Genomic DNA, 25,094 nt, shown 5'->3' with positions numbered 1-25,094 from the left:
AACACCAATAATGAAGATATATGAAATGTATTAAATAACATAATTAAATAACATAATGGACACCAAACTTGCAAAAAAAGAAATAATGAATGCAATACCAAAAAAAGGTTAATCCAATAAAAATAAAAAATCCACGAAAAAGTGAAAAGTGGTCCATCGCCAATGTCTATATAAATGAAAAAATAAAAATAAAATAAAAACCATTGATCCATGGGAAGTTCAAATAACGAAAGTATGTACAAGTCTTCAACTATTTACAATGCAAGTCCAAAGGGTCCATGATCCCAAAAGAAAAGGAAACCTACCAAAAAACCTTTCAATAAAAAACTATATACATAAAGTGGAGCAATGTCCATGAACTCCAAAATAAAATACTAAACAAAGGAAACCTAACCGTAAAGAACTATGTACAAAGGCGGCGGGCAAGTCCTATGGCTCACTCTTCGATGTTCCGGGCCAGGGCTACATCGAACTCCTCGAGGTCTCGCAGGGATGCAGCCATGGCCTCCTCCAACTCCCTGCGAGTTGCCTCGAGGCACTCAGCCTGCCTCAATGCCCTGAGCATGGAGTTCTCCGCCCTGACCATAGTGAGCCGTGCCTCCTCCGCCTGCAGCCGCTCCACATCTATCTGCTGGCCGAACCGATGCCACACAGAAGACACTCCCAATCCAGGGTCCTCCTGCCGATGCCTGCCCCTGTGATGTTGATGGCCCCAAGCCATCATCACTCCCACCTTGAGCCTGCTGCTGCCGTGCATGTGCCCTGCCTGTTGATGCCTGCACGTCCTCCTCTTGCTGGGGTCCAGTTGGTGGGGTGGCCACCCCTGCTGGACATCCGACTCCCGACTGTGGCAGGGATGTGTCCTCCACCAGCCTGGCCGCTGGCTTAGGGGCAGCTCCACAGGGTGCCCAGGTGATACTTGGGCAGGAAGATGGAACAGAGGACGACTGGCGCATTGGGGGTGCAGTTGAGGAGGGGGTCGCTGGAAGATCCAGCACACGGAGGAACCCAGACTTGGTGACCTGTCCTAGTAGGCCGACGCGGTCATTGAGGTATTCGAAATGACGTGCATTGTCCTCACGAGAACCCTGCATGTCACCCCAAATACCAATTTGACGCAACGGCACCCCAGCTAGGACAGGCTTAACCCGGTCACGGATTGCCACGTCCGCAGGGAGAGGAAGACCAGTTGTTGTTTGCGCATCCCCTCCCTGATAACGGGTCTGGACGAAGGCATCCCTGCTGGTGCGGGATGATGCAGTCACAGGATCGGGGACAGGATTACACACAGGCACCTCCGCGGCGGCCTGTGCTGCCTCCTGTCCCTGCCCCTGGACTGCACCTCTAGCACCAGTGGAATCCCCCCCTCCAGGCCCCATGCATGGGCCTTCCACGGCCTCCTCCTCAACCGAACCCCCCACCAACCTGGATGACTCCGTGCCATCTTCCTCCATAGACCCCTGTCGGGGCTCAGCTGCCCCTACTGCTGCCGAGGAATCCATCTCCAACCTCTGCCTCTTGGACCTCCCCTTAGCAGCTGTGGCCCTGGACGCAGCACCAGACTCCTCACTCCCCGACGAGATGACAACGTGGGAGGAGAGCTGGGCCTTGCTTCTCCAGGTGGCGGTGGGATCCCTGCCGCTGTGCTCCCGAGCACCCTCTGTGCCCTCTTCATCAGTTGACGCTGCAGACAGGGAGAGACAGAACACAGGCATCAGGGCACTGTACAATGGTCGGATACACACATGACAGTTGCATATGAGTGGCAGTGTCAAACTTCACAGATGGCAGCACACTCCCCAGCACTCATATCATTTTAATCCACACACATGCACAAACTAATAGGAATCGTGCAGCAAGCAGCAGCATCCATAAACACTCACCAGCATCAACATCCGAAGGTTGGCATGACGTCACAAGCAACATGGGGAGTGCCGAACACATGCACACACGCCACCAGACAGACATGCATCTGTACAGCTCCAACAGCTGTCGCAGTGCAATCATTGGCAACTATGTCACATCTGCCAATCGGGTTCCTACATGTCTGTGTCACATGCATCCATGGCGTATCACATTCGCACACATGTCAAACACCCACACGCACATGTATGTCGTGCACGTACATGAAGGTGGTACCAGCATCCATGTGTCATGCTCGCGACATGGGCGCACACATTGGCAACCATCATGGACTATGTGTTATTCATTTATCTTCAGAATACTCTTGGAACAAACCCTATTCACACTTTGGTACTTAATTCCCATTTGCGTGACTTTGGTGCCTTCTTATATAACTCAACTACATGTACCACAATGCACCTTGCTACAGCTATCAATTCCTGGCCATTACCATTCGTCAGCATTGAAACCATAATCCCCAGAAGCCCTAGGGATCAGTGCTGCTTCCACCATCTCAGGACCAGAGAGGGAGGAGGCAGATTGTATTCAGGTGTGCTGCTCCAGGTGCTGCCAATTAGCCTGCCTCAGTACAGGGCAGGGCGGTATTTAAGCAGCTGCCTGCAGGCGCTCAGTCTCTTGCATCAAGAGTCCTCCTAGCCCCTTTTTGCCTTTTTACTCGAATTTGTATGCTGTTCCTGCTGCTGCATTTTCCTGCTTTTGTTCCAGTGCTCTTTCTGGGCTCCCTGCCTTGCAGCCTGCTACACCCTGTTGCCTACAGCCCTAGCCTTTTGGGCTCCCTGCCTTGGTTTCTGGCAGGCAACTTCTGCCCCTTCCCTTGTCGCTCCTCTGGGCCCCCTTCCCTTGTCGCTCCTCTGGGCTCCCTGCCTTGCAGCCTGCTACACCCTGCTGCCTACAGCCCTATCCTTTTGGGCTCCCTGCCTCACAGCCCTGCTCCTCTGGGCTTCCTGCCTTGCAGCATGCTACACCCTGTTGCCTACAGCCCTAGCCTTTTGGGCTCCCTGCCTCACAGCCCTGCTCCTCTGGGCTTTCTGCCTTGCAGCCTGCTACACCCTGCTGCCTACAGCCCTAGCCTTTTGGGCTCCCTGCCTCACAGCCCTGCTCCTCTGGGCTTCCTGCCTTGCAGCCTGTTACACCCCGCTGCCTACAGCCATAGCCTTCTCGGCACCCTGCCTTGCTGCTCTGCTCCTCTGAACTCGCTCTTTGCTGCTCTGCTCCTCTGGGCTCCCTGCCTTGCAGCCTGCTACTCTCTTCTGCTTTCAGCCCTGACCCTCTGGTCTCTCTGCCTCTACGCCCTGTTCCTTTGGGTTCGCTCCTTGCAGCCCTACTCCTCTGGGCTCTGTCTGCCACCTACTACAGCTCTCAGTCCTGCTCCTCTGGACTCTATGCCTAGCAGCCTACTACTGTCCTCTGCAATCCACTACAGTTTTTCTGTATCTTGTACCATTTGGTACTGCAGCCCTGCTTCCTTGTTTGCAGCCCCCCTCTTTCCTGGCTGCTGCTCCCTTGCTCTCTTCCTTGTTGGCATCCCCTTGTTCTTGATCCCTGTCCTTCTCTTCCTTGACTCCTCTGTCCTCCCCTTTAGTTTACCCATTTCTATTGTACTGTTTCTTCCTTCATTCCCTTCTGCTAGATTTCTCTTAGACTTCCTTGTCCTTGGTTATTTCTGTTCTTGTCTCTCTTGTGTCTTATGTTGATCCTTTGTACAAAGCTTGACTTGGTTTCTGGCAGGCAACTTCTGCCCCTTCCCTTGTCGCGTTTTCTGTTTAACAGACACCCACCGCTGCTGTTCCCAGCCATGAGCAGACAGAGTGGGCCTCTGTAATAGCAAACTGTGCAGAAGGCTAGAGTTTTTCCTAAGGTCCGTGGAACACTTTTTCCATATCTGCATACACCCCAAGAGGGAATCCAGTTTGTTTGTATCTTTGTATTTCCTGCCCCTTTCTGTTCACAACTACAGTTGCCTACTTTTCTTTCTTGATGAGTTTCCTGCTGTGTGTGTACTTATCTGTCACCTTACATCAGCACAGCCACCCAAACCCTACCTGGGGGCCCTGTGCCACTCTTGACAGAGTGCCATCCTTGACACCATGTGTCACACCCCAACCATGCCATAGTACATACACAGAAATGCTAACATGTGTGCATCTCCACATGCAGTTGTGCATCATGCTTTCGAACACATACACCATTGATGTGCATCACACGTGACAGGACTCACATGCAGCACGGTCATGTCCCCGCACATACACATCCATACATGGGCCTTTTCAGACATATGTCCAAGCTGCACACTCCTGGCACACCTCAACATGCACCGCGTCCAATAAGTACGCATGGACACTTACCAGTCGACTCCGGACTGCTCTGCCTCCCGAGGATCTGGCAGTGAAGCGCTGGGTTAATGCGTTACAGGACCCTATTGTTGGTGGTAAGGTGGACCCGGCGCCTCACTGCATACGCTGCTTCCAAGAGGCGCCGGGCCTTCCTGAGGGTCCTGGACCTGAAGTCCTCCCAGCGCTTCCGGACGTGTCGTATGTCGCGGGCTGCCACCCCCTCCACGTTGATGGCAGCCACGATGTCCTTTCAGATCCTCTCACGTCCATCCTTGTTGGTGCGTCTTCTTCCGTAGAGGGCATCATAATGCACCAGGACTTGCTCCACCAGGAAACCAACTTCTGCAGCACTGAAGCTGGTAGCCCTCTGCCTCTCTGGCTGGGGGCTGCCAGTGGTCTCTGATGGTGTGTCCCCCAACATGGCAACCCCTGAGGCAGGTGTGGGTGGGCAACTGGGTCCTGGTGCTGGGCTGTGGAGCGATGGAACTTCAGTCGGGAGTCTTCTGTTCCAGCAGGGGTGGTCACAGCAACTGGACCCCTGCAGATGGCGGACGTGCAGGCACCAAATAACAGGGCACGTGGCCAGCAGGCAGGCAGGCAGCAGCAGATGGCTGGTGGGAGTCGGCTCGCGGCTCTGGGGGGCAGTAATTCGGCCTTCTGGGCAGGAGCGTGGTCTTCCGTGTGTTGTTGCATGGCCAGCTTGATACGGAGTGATTTCGCACTTGAAAAAACAGCACATCAGTGTGTAATTCGAGGAAGGGGCCTTAGCGCGTTAGCGCGTCTGTGACGTAACACACGTGGGCGTTTCCCTCGCCACAGGTTGAAGGTCCCATGTGGGTTTCCATCGCTCTGTACATGCTCTTCGTGGAAAGCGGTGCGTGTGTTTTCCAGACGTTGGGTTCACGCGCGATTACTTCACAGCGGCTACAGTGCATACTTCTTTTGGCGTGGGTGTTGGATACACGTCGTTCTTCTACACGCAAGGCAGACGGTGAGTCGCAAACGCTATTTTTCCTACTTCGGGTGTCCCTGTTAATCGCGAACCCCTTTTTTCTGTGCATATTAGCATGCGTGTTGATCACGTATGCATTTTTTGTGTTCCTGGCTGCCACAGAGTACTGAGTGTGTTTTTTTACATGCACGTGGGCAACAGGGGTTGCATATCTCTTTTTCTTGCTTATTTGGGATGCCTAAGCGTTGCGTGACATGCCATTTCTCCTAGGGGACCACAGAATGGCACATTCATTGTAGCTGTATATATGTGTTTGTTGTTTGCGCGCACTTTTGTAATGCGCAGGGACGCTACCGCCTGCCTTCGTGTGGCAGATGTGTTTAGGCCTGTGGGTGTCTTTGGCCGTGCGCAGGTTGCCCTATTCGATTCCATGAATACGTGTAGTTCACGTGCGTGTGGGCGTTCCGTGTACTTCCCAGCAGTACTTCCCCAGTTACGCCCTTATTTTCACGCGTTGTTCCCCATTCCGCGCATTCCGCAGCGTGTTCCGCCCCCTTTTTGGTGTGGGCGCTAATGTTGTGCGCTTTTGCTGTGCGCGTCGCCCATGGCGTTCTGGATGTTGCGGATTTGGCGCACATCCCGGGAAAAACACACGCAGGGCCTTCCATGAATCGCAAGGGTGTGCGTGTGCTTGCTTTTTCACGCTTGCGCCAGCTTGCGCCATGATTTTCGGTGCACAATTGTTCCATGAATCGGCCCCATAATGTCATCGGCAAAAGCAAGCCAGTGTAGTTTAATTGTCCCAAGTCTTACAGCAAATACTCTCATGTCTATCCATATTTTCTCAAGATCACATAAATAGAGATTGAATAGTAGGGCTGCCAGATTGCACCCTTGTTTCAAACCAAGCTGTGTATTAATTGCTTTTTACATTGCTCCTTCCACTGTAAGTCTTATCTTGTATGATGTATTCGTATGAAATTGAATGAGCCAATAGATCAATGTATATGGTATACCAAGAGTAGCAAGCTTTGACCATAATAGTTCACGCACTACTGTGTCAAAGGCATTAGCTAGATCTATACATGCCATATATACTGGACTGGCACCTTTTTGTTTTTAATCCAGCTAGAATGTGAGCTATAGTTATGCCATTAAGAGTAGTGATCATCCCCTTTCTAAAGCCTATTTGGCAGATTTGGTAGATTTCATGTGTGTCAATATACTTTTCAATTTCATGAAGCAATAATAAAGCAAAAATATTGGCAGACGTGTCCATCAGAGATATTGGTCTGTAATTTTCTGGATTTTTAGGAGAGCACTTTACAGTCATAAAGGAAAAACATGGTGAGGGGAGCAGAGACACAAGTAAGTGGGGAGCTAACAACAAGGGAGGGGAGAAGATGGGCAATTTCTACAAGCAACCAATGGAGGAAACAGTGGGGATAAGATCGACCAGTCTCGGGAAGGGTGGGGTGTGGAGGGTTTGTGGCCCGATGTGTTAGGGAGCCATTCCTTGAAGAGGATGGTATTGAACTGTAGGATCAAGGGGCGAGTCTTTAGACTGAGAAGCACTGACTTCCAGTTCGTTCCTTCCAGTTCTGCAGAGTTCAAGACGGCACATGCCCTTACCTCTAGTGGAGCATAGCCCTCCAGAGATGCTGAATTTCTCATCTTGGAGCACAGTTCCTCCATTTTCTAAATAACGCAAATCATGCGCATGTTGAGGGCTGCTAAGAAACATGAGAGAGTTAATTTTCATAAAAATAGCTAAATATTTCATTGGGGATCCAAATGGGTTGCCTGATCTCGGACATCAAATTTAGTTAAGAACCTGGGAATCTTGACGAGCAACCACCACAGACTGAACCACAAAAACCTGTTTCCAAGAGACTTTGTCGACCTTAAATCAATTAGGCGAGTAATGCCTTTTCTCACCTTGCCACAATGTATAGAGGCCATCATCCCTAAGGTACTCAAGGATGGACTATGAAAACAGCGTCTACACAGGGCTTCGTACATATCTCTTGAGATGGCTTCAGAAAGTACAAAATGCTGCCCAGAAACTGCAAATAGATCAGATGGCACACACACCAGCACGTACACTGGCTACCAGTCAGATGCTGGAACCATTTCAACACAATATGTATAACCCACCATGCCATCTAGTGCAAGGGGCTGCATTTTTTTCCAAAAAGAAAACTCTTACCTAGAGCCAAAGAAGTCAGTTAGGGCGGCCAAAACTGTCATGCTCCTGGTACAGCGTACAGTAGAAAACATCAGGGATGCCCCACTTTTACAAGGACGTCACCTAGGACACCTCGGACCAAGAAAGACGCCAAGGCCTGACAGTCAATTACAGCCGTTTTATCTGCGATGGTTACACAGTGAGCCAAATTAAGCAGATTCTCACTAAAAGCAAGGGATCTTCTCAACAGAAATAACAATAACACACGAGGTGGCTTCCTAATAAACTTCCTTCCTTTCCCTCCTTGCGGAACGTAAGCTCTATATGCCCTTTAACAGCCGTTCCTGTCTGTACAGTCCCAAAGGATGTTACTTCCTTTCACGTTATATAGCACTGCAGGCTTAAGGGGGAACACACCCTTTACCCTTTCTATGCTAGTTGCAGGCTTACTGGGGACCCCTTACCCATGACTATCTCAGCCCATAACGCCTGCAATTCTCACTAGGTCTCTTAAAAGATGAAGTAGAGTTGAGTCAGGAGAGAGGCAGTCGAATACTTGTTTTTCTTTTTCTGTAGGCCTTTCCCCCTCCTCTCTAAGTTAACACTAAGCTCCCCGCCCCCAGTGTAATCTTCTGTATTCTAGACCTGCCTAGGGCCTGACCTGCTGTATCAAACTGCCCTCCTCTAGCTGGCTCATTTCATCTGGAATATTAGTTCCTTAACAACGTCCCAGGATCTCTGATCAATTGCCGTCCCTTTACTCCTCCCCCTCTCAACTCTATAAGGCAGTTTCCCCTCACTCTTCTCCTGCAGGTCCTGAGGTGGCTCCTCCTACATATGCTTTATATATTCAACGCCTTTTTCCTTAGTAGTCCCCTCTTTTACTTCTGTAACCACCTCCCTCTCTTCACCCGCCTCCGTCTTCTCTTTACTCACTAGGGGCCTCATTACGACCCTGGCGCTAAGTGAAAAACGATGGCGGTAAATGCTTACCGCCATCGTTTTCCGCCAGGTCCGATCATGACTCCTGACCGTAAACTACGATGCCAATAGCGGCATCGTAGTTAACGCTGCCGCTAACTGCGCTAAGAGTGCGCGCACGCGACCGCCCACACCGTACTTAGCGCCATGGCGGAAAGGCACGCAAATGCAGACCCAAGCGGACATGCACCTAACGCCATCACCGAGGCCGCTAAGTACCTTACCGCCATGGTGCAAATAACGCCATCGCGAACCAACCGTAAAGGGCCAATTCAAGTGACTGCAGCTGCCACAGGTGCACAGAAACAGCACAGGTGAAGGCAATACAGACTCAGGGGAGTACAAAAAGAGCACACCCCACCCCTACCCACACCCAGTCACACTCCACAATGATGCCAATACGACTAGCAATGTTGGGGCTGGAGGACCTGATAGCAATGCATGTGCTACTACAACAGCAACAACAACAACAACAACAACAGGCAGCACAGAGGAGACGCAGGAGGAGAAGGAGGGCAAGGCAGGCCCAGCAAGCCCCACCAGCACAGCCAGTGCCACCACGCAGGCAGCCCCCAATCCCACGCATCAGGGCCAATCCAAACAACCTCACTGCTGAGCAGATCCACACCCTGTACCGTTTGGACCGGGACACCATCACCGCCATCGTAGACATGACACACGACGACATTGTCAGCATGATAGAAAGTCCAACCGCCATCCCCCCCCTACTGAAGGTAGTGGCTGTACTCCACTTCCTGGCCACAGGCACCTACCAGCACACAGTGGGGCACCTGCATGGCATTTCACAACCATTATTCTCACGAACACTCATCCAAGTGCTCGATGCCCTCCTCAAGCACACAGACGACCACATCTCATTACCACGGACTGGCCAGGAGATTGCAAACACCAAAGTGGGTTTCCATGCACTAGCCAGCATACCCGGTTGCATTGGTGCCATCGACTGCACCCATGTGGAATTGGTGGTTCCACGTGCCATGGAGGTACCGTACCGCAACCGGAAACAGTACCACTCTATCAACGTGCAAATGGTCTGTGACTCCAACAAGATCATCACACATTGTTGTGCCCGATTCCCCGGATCAACCCATGATTCCATGGTCCTGAGGAACTCCACAATACCACGCTACATGGAGCGACATGCAGGCCCAAGATCCTGGCTACTCGGTGAGTGCTATGTCATGGAAGTGGGCATGGGAATGACGTACCAGTGCATACTCCACCTGGCAGAAAGGGGGGGGGGGAAGATGCATACTCCACCTGGCAGGAAGGGGGGGGATGATGCATACTCCACCTGGCTGTGAGTAACACAGAGAACAGTTACAGAGGAAGCCCACTCACAATGCACTAAACCCCTCTGCATACATAGGGTGATGGCATGCAAAACAGGCCATGGCAGCTACGAGCATATACTGGTTGCATAGTGTGAATCAATTAGTGCATGTAGAAGTGAGCCAAGGTAACATTTCCATGCCAGCCATGGTGGAACATCATGTTCCTGATCAGACAACATGACTGACACATACATTCTCGCCTACATACAGGTGATGCAGCCTACCCCCTGAAGAGGTGGCTCCTCACGCCAGTCCGGAACCCGCAGAACCAGCACGAGGAGGACTTCAACCGTGCACATACACGTACTCGTGTGGTCATAGAGCAGACATTCGGCCTCCTGAAGGCACGGTTCCGAAGCCTCAGCAGGTCTGGTGGGGCACTCCTGTATGGCCATGAGAAGGTGGCAAAGATCGTCATGGCATGTGTCATGCTGCACAATATGTGCGTCAGACGGAATGTGCCCCTGCCCCCTGACGCAGAACTGCAACCACCTGACGATGAGGATGAGGATGAGGAGGGTGCTGATGGGGCGCCACCACATGGAGGAGGCGATGCACAGGAGGGGCGTGCCATGCGCCAAAGTATCATCAACCACTGCTTCTAGCACACACGGCTGGTGTTCATCGCATGGAGACTGCACTTGGGGCACTGTGTGTCTCTGGGACATGCACACTGTGGACTGTACACCAATAAAGCACACATACGCAATGAAAATGTCCACACATTTCCTTTTTTTGAAAGAAAAAAGTGTATTGGAACTATGAACTGTCGTGTCACACCCCCTCCCACCTCCCCCCTGCACACCCCAACACACCCCCTCCCACCTCCCACCTCCCCCCTGCACACCCCAACACACCCCCTCCCACCTCCCACCTCCCACCTGCACACCCCAACACACCCCCTCCCACCTCCCACCTCCCCCCTGCACACCCCAACACACCCCCTCCCACCTCCCACCTCCCCCCTGCACACCCCAACACACCCCATGTAGCTGTCAACAGATGCCTGTGACAGTGTCCACAGGCCGTCACAAGCCCCCTCTCCCGGCACCCGGGGCACCCCTGGCTGTGGAGCGCAGGTTGCGTCCGGAACGGCGCACGGGGCTGCTCTGCGCAGAACTGGCAGTGGAGGATGTCCCTGGCTGCTCCTGTGCATGCACGTCATGTCGTGTGTGGGTGAGGCCAGTGACCGCACGACGCAAGGCCGCAAGTTCTGCACAGATGTCCCTGGACATGGCCCGCATGGCATCCCTCAGGGTGGCAGTGCTCTGCGCCACTTCCGCCCTTAGTGTGTCCGTGGCCTGTTCAATACTAAACCTAGCCCCCACACATTCCGCGGCATGCTCATCCAGCATTGCGGACAGTTGATGCTGCCGTTGAGTGATGTCCTCGAGGGACGGCTGGCCGTGCTGGCCCATGGCTAGTGCAGGTGGAGTGATGGAGGGGCTGGTCCCCTCCTGTGGAGTGTGGACAGGGCGTGGGGTGGAAGGCCACTCCTCTGCCTCAGTGTGCCCCTGTGTGTCGCCCTCATGGGGGCTGGCGTCTGAGAAACAGGGGGAATGTAGTTGGTCAGTGGGGCTTCTGACCTCCTGCTCCATGTCCGAGTCAGAACATGCAGCTGTTGCAGCTGTCTCCCCAATGTTGCTGCTGGCCGCTGACCCCCTGCCTTCTGTGGCAGGCAATGTCGGTGGAGGTGGAGCAGCTGCTGCTGGCCTGCTGCCAACAGGGGTGCTTGCCGGTGGGACCTCCGGTATGCCTGCAGTGGGACGTTCTTGTCGTGGGGTCTGCCTCACTGCAGCTCAGGTAGAGGGTGCAGGGAGGTTGTTGGTGGACTTCGCCCTCTTCGGCGCAGGGGTGTCCTGGTCCTCTGGGTGTGATTCTGTGCCTGTGGTGGAGCAAAGGTGGGAGGGCGTTATTGATGGGTATATGGACTTTTGAATGACAATGGTTGACATTATTTTGGACAGTGGATGAGGCAGATTTCAGGCAGTGCCATGCAGGTTGTCTCCTTTTGGTGTTGTATGTGGATGCAGGTATGCGGGTGCCAGCAGTGTATGCAGGGTGGTGCTCGCATGTGGCTATGGGCAGTATTGATTTGTGTTGCATTTACACTCTAGGGCATCCTTGTGCTACACATGATTGGACTGCTGTGACTATGGCATGTCTTGTATGAGGCACCTACCTTCATCGCCCGATGTCGGGGCTCCCCTTTCCATCCCTCCAACGCCTTCGATGGGTTCCATGCCGATGGTGGCAGCACAGATCTCCTCCCACGGTTGGAGTTTCAGGGGGGATTCCGACCCTCCACCGGTTCCCTGGGCAAGGTTGCGGTTTGCCGAGATGACGGCTCTGACCCGTATGCGCAGGTCATCCCAGCGCTTCCGGCACTGCTGTGGGGTGCGGGGTACGGTCCCCACCGCGCTGACGCGCTCAGCCACCAGGGCCCAGATGGCCTTCTTCTTCCCAATTGCTGTCCTGGTCATTTCAGGGGAGAATACAACACCTGCGTTGTCCTGCAGGGTCTCCGCTAGCATGCAGAGTTCCTCCCGGCTGAATCGCTCCTGGCGCAGGCGGTCACATGCCTTTTTCACGCATTTTGGCATTTTCGGGATTATGGATGGGTGGGTGTTTTGTTGGGACAGGTGTCAGGGTTGGGTCTGGTGTTGTTTGGTAGGATGGCGATGGATTGTGTTTTTAAAGATGGCCGACGGGCTGCTTCCCGTTCCGGCGCGATGACGCTATTTCCGGTTTGGCCTTTTACGGCCGCCGCTAATTACGGTGGCCGTAAATTACGGTGGCCGTAAATTACGGTGGCTGTAAATTACGGTGGCCGCTACTTACGCTGGCGGAAGGGCACCTTGCTCGCTTAGCGATGCCGGTAGGGGCCTTTTCCGCCATGGCGTTATTTGCATTACCGCCATGGCGTAATGCTCGTGCGCGATGGGTCGTGATGTGGCGCTCTTTACGCCACCGTCCCACGGCGTAAACGCTCATTACGCCATGGCGGTAATGACGGCCGATTACCGCCTGGGTCGTAATGAGGCCCTAGATCTTTACTGCCACACGGGCGGTTCTCATCACCGTACCTCCTCTCTATCACCTGCAGTTCTCGTTGCCACCTCCTCCTCTCCACCCCCTCGGGCTGCTCGACTCGCCACCACCTCTGGTGTACCTCCTTGGGCTGCTCTCCTCGCCACCGCCTCCACACTAGCACCTTGGGCTGTTTGCGCTCTCAGCCCTTCCCCAACAAGAAGGATTTCCATCATCTCTTCCACCACCAGCCCCTTCAGAAACGTTGCTTTTTCTTCTCTTCAATCGCCACAGGTTTGTAACATTGTGCTCTCGCGATCGGCGGACTCGTCCGACCCTCTCCCTTCATGAGGTCTAATGAGTTACGTTCATATTTTCTAGTCTGATTTAATGTTTTTATTACTCCTCTGTACTTTTGATGATAATATGCCACTAATTGAATGGTCACATCCATGGTGTGGAGATAAACAAATATCACTAAAGCAAAACTAGTTCATGTGCCATGAGGAATTAACCATAAAGCACCCACTAGTGCAACTCCAACCAACCCATCAAGTCAAGGAAAACCTCAATTGTGATTATAGAAACTACATTTTCTAACAACTACTCTAAAATGCTTCATGGAAACGCTCTTACCGTCCGAAGGTTTACAGGAATAAACTCTAAAATCCCACCAGGTGGCAGTAAAGACCAACATTTTACACTGAAAGCACAAATGGAGTTAGTTTGCAAAGGTAGCGGGCGCCCCTCTCTCGATAGAACAAGGCTTGATAACCTGTTCAGTGGTTATTAACCACTTGAGAGTTCGCAGCCACTGCTTTTTCTCACTGTGCCTTTCACAGATGGGAAATATCCATTTGCATATCAGTCTTTGTCCTGCCCAGGGGCAGTCCAGCACCGAAATGCAATGGCAATTCCAACCTGAACGAGAGTACCACCAGCAGCCCCATACACGTGTTTCACCCTTGTTGGGGATCATCAGTGAGGTGAAGCTGATGCCTCTCTAAGCACAGTGAGAGGGAGACCACGTCTGGTTGCCCCCAGGAGACCTAGGGTTACCAATCCCAGGTTCCTTGAAATTTAGTTTGCAAAGGTAGCGGGCGCCCCTCTCTCGACAGAACAAGGCCTGATAACCTGTTCAGTGATATGCAAATGGATATTTCCCATCTGTGAAAGGCACAGTGAGAAAAAGCAGTGGCTGCGAACTCTGAAGTGGTTAATAACCACTGAACAGGTTATCAAGCCTTGTTCTATCGAGAGAGGGGCGCCCGCTACCTTTGCAAACCAAATTTCAAGGAACCTGGGATTGGTAACCCTAGGTCTCCTGGGGGCAACCAGACGTGGTCTCCCTCTCACTGTGCTTAGAGAGGCATCAGCTTCACCTCACTGATGATCCCCAACAAGGGTGAAACACGTGTATGGGGCTGCTGGTGGTACTCTCGTTCAGATTGGAATTGCCATTGCATTTCGGTGCTGGACTGCCCCTGGGCAGGACAAAGACTGATATGCAAATGGATATTTCCCATCTGTGAAAGGCACAGTGAGAAAAAGCAGTGGCTGCGAACTCTCAAGTGGTTAATAACCACTGAACAGGTTATCAAGCCTTGTTCTATCGAGAGAGGGGCGCCCGCTACCTTTGCAAACCAAATTTCAAGGAACTTGGGATTGGTAACCCTAGGTCTCCTGGGGGCAACCAGATGTGGTCTCCCTCTCACTGTGCTTAGAGAGGCATCAGCCTCACCTCACTGATGATCCCCAACAAGGGTGAAACACATGTATGGGGCTGCTGGTGGTACTCTCGTTCAGGTTGGAATTGCCATTGCATTTCGGTGCTGGACTACCCCTGGGCAGGACAAAGACTGATATGCAAATGGATATTTCTCATCTGTGAAAGGCACAGTTAGAAAAATCAGTGGCTGCAAACTCTCAAGTGGTTAATAACCACTGAACAGGTTATCAAGCCTTGTTCTATCGAGAGAGGGGCGCCCGCTACCTTTGCAAAACAAATTTCAAGGAACCTGGGATTGGTAACCCTAGGTCTCCTGGGGGCAACCAGACGTGGTCTCCCTCTCACTGTGCTTAGAGAGGCATCAGCTTCACCTCACTGATGATCCCCAACAAGGGTGAAACACGTGTATGGGGCTGCTGGTGGTACTCTCGTTCAGGTTGGAATTGCCATTGCATTTCGGTGCTGGACTGCCCCTGGGCAGGACAAAGACTGATATGCAAATGGATATTTCCCATCTGTGAAAGGCACAGTGAGAAAAAGCAGTGGCTGCGAACTCTCAAGTGGTTAATAACCACTGAACAGGTTATCAAGCCTTGTTCTATCGAGAGAGGGGCGCCCGCTACCTTTGCAAACCAAATTTCAAGGAACTTGGGATTGGTAACCCTAGGTCTCCTGGGGGCAACCAGATGTGGTCTCCCTCTCACTGTGCTTAGAGAGACATCAGCCTCACCTCACTGATGATCCCCAACAAGGGTGAAACACATGTATGGTGCTGCTGGTGGTACTCTTGTTCAGGTTGGAATTGCCATTGCATTTCGGTGCTGGACTGCCCCTGGGCAGGACAAAGACTGATATGCAAATGGATATTTCTCATCTGTGAAAGGCACAGTTAGAAAAAGCAGTGGCTGCGAACTCTCAAATGGTTAATAACCACTGAACAGGTTATCAAGCCTTGTTCTATCGAGAGAGGGGCGCCCGCTACCTTTGCAAACCAAATTTCAAGGAACCTGGGATTGGTAACCCTAGGTCTCCTGGGGGCAACCAGACGTGGTCTCCCTCTCACTGTGCTTAGAGAGGCATCAGCTTCACCTCACTGATGATCCCCAACAAGGGTGAAACACGTGTATGGGGCTGCTGGTGGTACTCTCGTTCAGGTTGGAATTGCCATTGCATTTCGGTGCTTGACTGCTCCTGGGCAGGACAAAGACTGATATGCAAATGGATATTTCCCATCTGTGAAAGGCACAGTGAGAAAAAGCAGTGGCTGCGAACTCTCAAGTGGTTAATAACCACTGAACAGGTTATCTTTTTCTTGTTCTATCGAGAGAGGGGCGCCGGCTACCTTTGCAAACCAAATTTCAAGGAACCTGGGATTGGTAACCCTAGGTCTCCTGGGGGCAACCAGACGTGGTCTCCCTCTCACTGTGCTTAGAGATTCATCAGCTTCACCTCACTGATGATCCCCAACAAGGGTGAAACACGTGTATGGGGCTGCTGGTGGTACTCTCGTTCAGGTTGGAATTGCCATTGCATTTCGGTGCTGGACTGCCCCTGGGCAGGACAAAGACTGATATGCAAATGGATATTTCCCATCTGTGAAAGGCACAGTGAGAAAAAGCAGTGGCTGCGAACTCTCAAGTGGTTAATAACCACTGAACAGGTTATCAAGCCTTGTTCTATCGAGAGAGGGACGCCCGCTACCTTTGCAAACCAAATTTCAAGGAACCTGGGATTGGTAACCCTAGGTCTCCTGGGGGCAACCAGACGTGGTCTCCCTCTCACTGTGCTTAGAGAGGCATCAGCTTCACCTCACTGATGATCCCCAACAAGGGTGAAACACGTGTATGGGGCTGCTGGTGGTACTCTCGTTCAGGTTGGAATTGCCATTGCATTTCGGTGCTGGACTGCCCCTGGGCAGGACAAAGACTGATATGCAAATGGATATTTCCCATCTGTGAAAGGCACAGTGAGAAAAAGCAGTGGCTGCGAACTCTCAAGTGGTTAATAACCACTGAACAGGTTATCAAGCCTTGTTCTATCGAGAGAGGGGCGCCCGCTACTTTTGCAAACCAAATTTCAAGGAACCTGGGATTGGTAACCCTAGGTCTCCTGGGGGCAACCAGACGTGGTCTCCCTCTCACTGTGCTTAGAGAGGCATCAGCTTCACCTCACTGATGATCCCCAACAAGGGTGAAACACGTGTATGGGGCTGCTGGTGGTACTCTCGTTCAGGTTGGAATTGCCATTGCATTTCGGTGCTGGACTGCCCCTGGGCAGGACAAAGACTGATATGCAAATGGATATTTCCCATCTGTGAAAGGCACAGTGAGAAAAAGCAGTGGCTGCAAACTCTCAAGTGGTTAATAACCACTGAACAGGTTATCAAGCCTTGTTCTATCGAGAGAGGGGCGCCCGCTACCTTTGCAAACCCAAATGGAGTTATGTTAACGTCCACCGCGTTGCTGTTTTGGGCCTTATTATATGTTTGGTAAATCTTACGGGATACCTTACTCTTATCGGCACTCACTCTTGTGAAATTACTGCCAGATTCCAAGTGCCTGTGAGGCTAGTTACTCCCCTTGCCCTGTAGTCCCAGGCCTCCATGGGGGGAGTAGCCGGTAATACCGCTGCTGGTGAAGCTTGCAGTTTTTGATGGTGGGGTGCTGGAATGACCTCTACACCCTACCATCAAACTGGAGCCCGAGGGAGGCTTACATGCAACATTTCCCAGAAACATGTTCTCAGAGGTCAGAGAACTAATGGGTACCACATGTTTCCTTACTTGTCAGGGCCATCCACCATCTTTACCTTATTTAATGTGACCCCGCGTGCTACTCACGGTTGGCACAGAACGGCACCTTTATTTTTTATTTTTACTCCTCCCCTACTGTGGAATCAAACCTGACCCGGCTGGTAACGGCCGAGTGTCACATCATACCGCACTATCGCGCAGGTGCTGGGCTGCTTGGGATATAACACTCATTGCCAAGCCGCCACAGACCTCTGCTCGGCAGTGATCTGTGTTTGTTGGACTGCAGACACACTAGGCCTCACTACGAGTTTGGTGGTATCTGGGTGATAAATCCGTCCGGATACCAGCAAACTGTATTACTCTTACTGCCAATTGGTCCGGCAGTTGTGGTGTAAATCCCCATTGTTTTTTTTTTTAAATCAACAGGACTCAATGGGGCCTTTTTGGTGGAATTACCGCAGCGGTAATTCAGAGGTGGTAATTCCTCCGAAAATGGGCAAAAGGTTCCTCTAGCCATGAGCTTGAGGTGAATCCTCCAACTTTCCGCCCACCTCTTAGTCGGGTGGTGCGGTAATGCAGCGGTATATGGTAATACCATCGCATTTAACCCGCACTGGTGTCTGTACAGGTAATGGGTGGAGAGTGAGGAGCTATAGTCATGGGCATGTCCCTGAAGAGGTGCGAATGGTGGTATTTGGAAGGCAGAGGCTTTGTATAGCTGTATGCTGTGGGGGGGGACAGTGACAGTGGTCATTTAAATACCTTTTCTCTCACTGTGTTTTCATCAGTCTTAATAGTACGGTGGAGTGGAGAAAAAGGAAGGAGCCAGGAAGGGAGTTTGAATTCAGGGTTGAGGCGTTGAGTACAGGGGAGGTGGGGGGGGAGTGGAAGGGGTGGGGCAGAAAGAACATAGTTCCACTACTTTTTTTTTACACTTTGACCCTTGATCAAATGCCCCTTTTAAGCTGTGAAGTGACTTACCTGTTGTTCCAGTTGACGTTTTAACAATGTTACAACAAATACCTTCAATGACTAGTGAAAGAAAATGTTTTTCCTTAAACACATGCAGTTTTTTCTACACTGGGGTTGGAGGTTTGTTTGACAAAAGCTGCACGCTCTCTCAATTGGGGGGGATTGCCTTATCAGTGCCCTGTAAGATAGTCCCATTGTTTTGATTATGGACAGACCCTTTAGGGCTGGTCTGTCTTAATGGATTACTGGGGCGGGGAGGGATTGGAGCCATGAGACTGGTCTGTGGTGACGCAAGTGGACTAACCCCTGCCATCTTTAGATGGATTGGCGGGGGTAGCAAGCCACCCTTGGTGCCCTTGGCAAACTCGCAATCCACTACTGAGGTAAGGTGCAGGACTTCATCACAGGGCGGGGCTCACCTGTGGAGCTCCCTCCTCATATGCATCTGATCCCTGCCAGATCACCAGCCCTACAGGAAAGCAACCAAAATCTGGATATCCACAGGAGCAGCCAAACACCAGAAACCTTTGCAAACTGAACAGAATATTACAGCCCAGAGACCCGAAAAGGTGATACTGACACCAAAAAATGAACCAAACAGAAGCTGGAGCCAAGCGCAGAGAACCAGCTCAAAGAAACATAGCAGTTGAAAAGAAGAAAAGGAAAGGATTGGCCCACCTGACATTACCCAGGGGGCTACACCGGTGAACACACCACCCTAGACAAACACACTTCTGTTTATCACTAAAGGCACTATGTTAACCAAACACACACACTCCGAACCCGCCGAGCCACACTGAATCCAGACTCTTCAAACCCTCATTCCCCCACTTCGAGGCTATGTTATCGCATCTGCCTTCACATTATTTTACAGGCACCAGCTGGAAAAGCACTGAGCACTAGGATTTGGGATGCTGGTCTTTAGGTCTGCTTTTCTGCACTGATTTCTTGTGTACGAGTCTGTGTGCAGATCTGCAAGTCTGCATTACAATACATCTGATCATACTAACTATGCCACACTCTGATTTCTGCAATGACCTACCTAAAGGACAATCATATGTTGCACTGTTATATGATAGGTTATTTATAACGCGCTTAATCCCTAGAGGTTTGTAAGCGCGGACCGGGGATCGTACCTGTGTTGCTCCATGTCGTCTTGCTTCCAAGGCGAGCACGTTGCCCCTGAGCTATCCTCCCGAGACCATGTACCATGCCATAGTACGATTCAAGGAACTGATGTATGGTGTAGACAGAAGCACTAACCCACAAGTTGTGATTGCTACGATATCCATGACCCTTGCTGTGTTATGAAAGACTTGCAACTCCAATTTGTAGCTAACAGCCGATTATCAACCGCCTCCCTTACCAGGCACCTGCCCAAGTCGTCAAGAGCATGTTCCACTTGCCTCTCAGTGCCGAGAGGGGCATCACACAAATCAAGCCCTCCCATCTCCATCAACATTCCATCCCATAGCATTTCTGCATGCTTGCTATGTGTGCCTATTAGCTGAATACCGAAGCCTAGCAAAGCCTTGAGTCATAACTAACACAAAGCACATACTCGCAAGAAAATCCATGCACAATCAAGGCAATGATAAAGCACAGCCTGCCTCGCGCAGAAGATCGAAGAGCAACTTCTGCACCGGTTCCTCTGCTCCGACTAACCCCCCCAATAAACCCCTCATTTTACTTGTAGTATATAAAGTGCCAAAGCTGCCATGCAAATGGCAAAAGCTGCACTCTAGCAAGGCCAGATAACATCATATGAAAGAACTCACTGTGTGGATATACAATCTGGATATATGTGTGAGGGTAAGTCTAATCATTAAGAGAATTGTTTCCAGTTGATATCACCAGCATCGCACAGTACTCGGCCATATCCACAAAGCAGAGAATGCTTCTTATGCAATTCACTTATTGCTCGATCTAGTCCTAGGGCTGGCTTATCCGGTAATAGCTGGCAACAGGAGGAACAAGGTTTGTAGGTTTTTTCTGCGTTCGCAGGCTTGACAATTGTAGAGCAACACATCTGGCTGATGTATTCAAAAAGAAACACAACTGGCCTCCTTTCCTCAAGTACTCGGGCATACCACCAACAAGGCAATCGCTGTGACCCTCGAATTGCTGCGCTATCGATACAAGGTGGGGGGGTACTGGATCCCCTATGTACATGGTATTGCCCAGCACTTGCCTGCACTTACCTTGCACTTGCCACCAGCTGGCCCTATTTATTTATTTTATTCTACTTACCTTGTACTGCACTTCCCCCCTCCCCTTCCCCTTGCACTTTTTCCCTTCCCTCTACCCCTGCACTTGCGCGATCTAAATGACACCTGGCCTAGTAAGATCGTTGTCTGTCTTCCCCTTGTTCCCCCCTCCCTGCCTCGTCGCGCCTTGAAACACTTGTGTATAGGCGCGTTACAAATGCCATATCATATCATATCATACATGCCATGCCCATTGGACCATCTCATAAGCAACTCACTCAACTAGTCTCTGAACTTTGAACATAGTGAGTGAACTGTAGCACTTCTTGGTAAACCTTGCATCTCCCTGAACTTGTTCATAACCTCCCATCTTATATGCTTCTTTATGTGTCTTGTCTTTTTATTTGTATAGCCTATGGTTTACAGAGCACTCTAGTGTCCCTTTGCCATGGGTGAGATGGACATTAGTCCTGCCTGTTTTTTCCCCTTTGAATTCCGGGGCTCGTAGTTTTTTCACCTTTGAATTTAGGAAAACATGAAGTCCTAGAGCTTCAATAAAAACAGGACAGAGAGCCCCTTTTACACATGGCACTGGGAAACTTGAGAGCTCTGCGGGTTAACATGACCCCTTTATCCTTGTTAAGACCTACATGTTTAGTTTGCTTGAATCCCGGGGGGATTTCCATCTGTGGATTATGGACAGCCCGTGTGGTATTGCCCTGCGGATAATACAGCACAGTGTATGTTCGCTGTGCTTGCCTGGTCCGCATGACTCGTTTACAGTGTGTGTGGGAAGGATGCATTTAGAATATGAACCTGTATCGTGAGCTGATGCCAAGGTACACACCACTCGATGTTGTTTTTGTTGTAAATATGATTTTGTAATGTGGTTAAAATATGATTTTGGTTCGTTAAAATGAGTAATCCAATCATCCGTTTTGTATTTGTGCTCTTTTAAATGCATTAGCATTTGTATACGTCACACTATCTTGACCTTACAGCCCTTCGGAGGGCAGGTTCTGTGCTGGTTAGCTTGATTCCACGGTTGACAACTAGTTGAGATGGAAAGAAAGCAAAGATCAGTACATAAACCACCATGGAAATATGTTCCAGGCTGGCCATGCTAGCTGTGTTTACCTTGCGATAATGGGGTGTAGTTCATGCCTCCTTTATGTTTTCAGGGAACGCCCAGCAGCGATGGTTTTTCAGCGTTCACGTATCCTGGCCTCTGCCCAGTTCAGCTCCGCTTTCTCCGCCTGTTCAGCCGTCTTGCCTCGCAGCAGCTTACCGTCCCATGCCGTGGGCCCACCAAGAGGCAAGTCCCCGCCATGGAGGATCTGCGGCTCCAGGGATCCGATGGCCAGGAGATTGACTGGACACGCCACAGCTTTGCTGTGCCCAAGGAATGCCAGGTATTTGTTAGTTGCTGATTTAGATGAAAACCGCTTGTGAAGCAGGCTCAGCGTAGAGGTCAACACCTTTGACCGGATCAGACTTCAGAGGTTACAGATTTCAGCCTTCAGTTAGGACTATCCTTGGCTTAGAGGCCAAAACCCTTTCACCTCCACCTGGTTAGTACAAGGGAGCAGCTCAAAGCCCTTTCACCTGGTGTAAAACCATGACGCCGCTTCCACTTGCATCCGCAGCACAACCTGCATCTGTAACGAATAAGAGGTTACAGCGCGTGGCCTCTTCCAACACGAGGGCATCACCGCGGAGGGAACTCCCTTTCACCTGCTTCTAGAACCATCATTAACAGGGTTCTCCCTTTCACCTGGCTTGCATCACAAGACCTTTCATTCATAGTGACATTGTAGCGCGGTGCAGTGCCAAGCACTTTACCGATCTAGTTTAGCGTGCCATGGTGCTTCCACTCCGCGCGCCTGTGCAAAGCTGCGAAAAGCCTTAGACCCTGTCATTTCTGAACTCCGGTGTCAAACCAAAACCATGAATCAGGTCACGCCTGCACTGTCGGTAACTGGGACAATAGGCCTATTTAGCCTCCAGATTCACTTGGTCATGGTCCTCTTGCCTGACACACACATGAACTGCTTCACCCGTGGAACAAAACTGAACGCTGGTAAGGCCCTTCTCCCCCACTCTGAAATGGGAATTCAGCGTGTAGTTCATTCAACCCTGAGCATCGTTCCTCAAACAGGCAGAAATATTTTCAGAGCAGGCTCATGGAAACTGGTATGGTGTCGCAAACTGACCCAGGTTTCAGACTCTTCTCTGGTTGCCCCCTATGGACATAAATATAGACAATTGGGGATTGGGTTTTTGCCTCCTTATTTAAACAAGACAAATGTACATTTTCTGCATTTATTAAGTGAGTACATGTCTTATAGTACATTGAAAGAGTTTTTTAAGTGCGCCTGCCAACACGTGTTTCGAGCTGCATGGTCTTCATCAGGGCTCCCAAATCGTCCCATGCATTGTATAAACCTTTAGCAAATAAGAATCTCTTCGTTAAATTCGTATTGCTGCCCCTCCTTGATATTGAAGGTTCTTGCCTTGCATATATTTAGAGCATGTTCATGTTGCATCCTTTTAAACAGTGTGTTCACTTAGTTTGGGCCCAGTTGTTCAGTCACTGTAACTGTTTTATTTCCACCTTATTAGGCATATGCCTAATGTTCCCATTGTTGATGGTGCTCCTGCCGCGTGTATACACACCTTCACAGATGCAGCCCAAGCTTGAGCGCGGTGGTGGGGGGTGGCTCCTTGGGCACGGCTGGGCTTCTGGTTTCCCCAAAGTAATTCATTTTGTTTTTAACTGCAGGGAGAAGTTGGCAAGGAATGGACAGAGGTGGAATTTGTATCTCCCGCTGCCACAGAGCTACTGCCTATCAGAGGATTGTGGGTCAAGAACTTAAACTCCACCGAAGCACTGCATTCAGCAATTGTTCTATCCCACGTCTGTTTTCTGTAATCACCCCGCGCTCCACCATCACGCCACAGGCAGCTTCTGCCATTTGCTTTCTTCTCAATGAGCCTCTAACCAGGCCCCATTTCAGAGAGACCCTCCTTTCCAATGATGCTGCACGAACTGCAGGGAAGTGACCAAGGGACCAGATGAAGGTTTTGAACAGGGGGTTGGTGGCGTTGACCGGGCAGACAGTGGATTAACCCCCTTCCCTTTCACCACGTTTTATGAAAACATGATCCAACCTCATGAAGAAAGAAGAGACCGCATTGCCACGAAATGGACCACACTATTCTAGGCAATTCCGTAGGAGCATGTGCCACAAAGGCATCAAAAAGAGCTGTTCTCTCTTGTGGATTTGATTGACTGGATTGACTCTATTCATGCAGCCCCACAGTGGAAAGGACAAACCAGTTCCAAAGTGGGTTCATGCAGAGCTGACAGGCATGGGTGTTAACAGACTCGCTGCTGTGTTGGTCTATGCTAGGCAGAAGTGTGTGCTGAAAGCAGATTGCTAGGCTGACCTGGGCGTACATGTGTGAGACAAGGACGTGCAATGCACTTTGTGGCAGGTACAATCTACAAGCGCGCACACGGGTTCCGATTAAACAAAATTAGTTGTGAACAAACCGACAGGATCTACATGCCAGATACGAAATGGTGGCTGGACACACCTATGTTACTGCACTTCGCACCTTCCTTCAACATTTACCGCTTCCCTGTATTGTGACCTAGGTTTGTGCAAACTCCCCTTCCCATTGAAAACCCATCCTAGCCACTGGAAACCATATCCTAGTGTGCAATGCTGGCAGCCAACGGGAGAGCTGGAGAAGCTATCTGCAAAGGCTTTAGTGGGAGCTTGCAGGGTAGTTAACAGCCATCCTGAATAGCGTGGCAGGATGTTTTCCGAATGTAGCCACGTGCCCAGTTGAAGGCAAATCGAGTAAGTTGAATCTTCTAGTCAGAGGACAAAGTAAAGGTCAACAAAGACCAACAAAGACCATGTGTTTTGGAAACCGACTTGCCTCGTGCTCAGAAGCAGCGGAGAGCTGGCTGCACGGCAGGCATCCATTCGCAGGGACTGGGGGAGGCCGCATGCTCAGCTGCAGTCATTGCACCTGCACTGTGCATGCTGCAAGCAGGTTTCTTGGATTTGGCGCCTTTTGAAAGTGGCATTCTCACATTTGGCTCTGTGCATCACCCATGCAAATGGGCAGGCAAATCCTCATGCTCTAATAGTTACAGTGTTCAGTGCCCGCACTACCCCGAAACCCTGCATATTTAGGAAACCCATTTCTAATAGGCCTGGATGCAGGGGCATCTCGCGCTGTGGGAAAGTGATGAGAACATCTGACAAACATTCTACTACTTTGCAGTTACCTTCCTTATTCCACACTCGCTCAAAGGTGAAGTTCAACTATGTGTGCCAGGGGCGTGCTCATCGGAAATCTTTAATTCGATACAGAATGTATTTCATCACAGTGTTCTTAGAGTGAAATAAATTGTGTTTTTATGACTGGTCGAAGATTCCTTCCATACCGCTATTGCCTGTGACCCGTCATCAGAGTATGAGAATGTCCAAATGTGCCTTGTCCAATGATAGCGCTTGAAGCTGTCTCGCCCATCTTTTCTTTATGCGTTCAGTGTTATTTGACCTACTTTATCAAGCTTTCTGGCTCCCTAGTGAACACGACTCCTAAACATGCATCCAGGGTGCCTCGATTTTGCACATGCTTTTCATCCAAG

At 50.7% G+C, this 25,094-nt stretch overlaps 1 protein-coding gene across 1 annotated transcript in view; it reads left to right on the top strand.

Moving 5' to 3' along the window:
- LOC138537172 (uncharacterized) overlaps positions 1-24,865 on the top strand; it is a 317,980-nt gene extending 293,115 nt beyond the window's left edge. Inside the window, exons 9-10 of the mRNA XM_069641432.1 lie at positions 21,604-21,834; positions 23,205-24,865. Of these exons, the coding sequence (XP_069497533.1) occupies positions 21,604-21,834; positions 23,205-23,354 (381 nt within the window). The 3' untranslated portion in view covers positions 23,355-24,865. The remainder of the gene's footprint in view (positions 1-21,603; positions 21,835-23,204) is intronic.
- The last annotated feature ends 229 nt before the right edge of the window (positions 24,866-25,094 follow it).

Source organism: Ambystoma mexicanum, chromosome 1q, assembly GCF_040938575.1.
Source record: "Ambystoma mexicanum isolate Mex_15411 chromosome 1q, UKY_AmexF1_1, whole genome shotgun sequence".
In the NCBI taxonomy this organism is placed as follows: domain Eukaryota; kingdom Metazoa; phylum Chordata; class Amphibia; order Caudata; family Ambystomatidae; genus Ambystoma; species Ambystoma mexicanum.
This window is presented reverse-complemented; position numbering and strand designations above follow the sequence as displayed.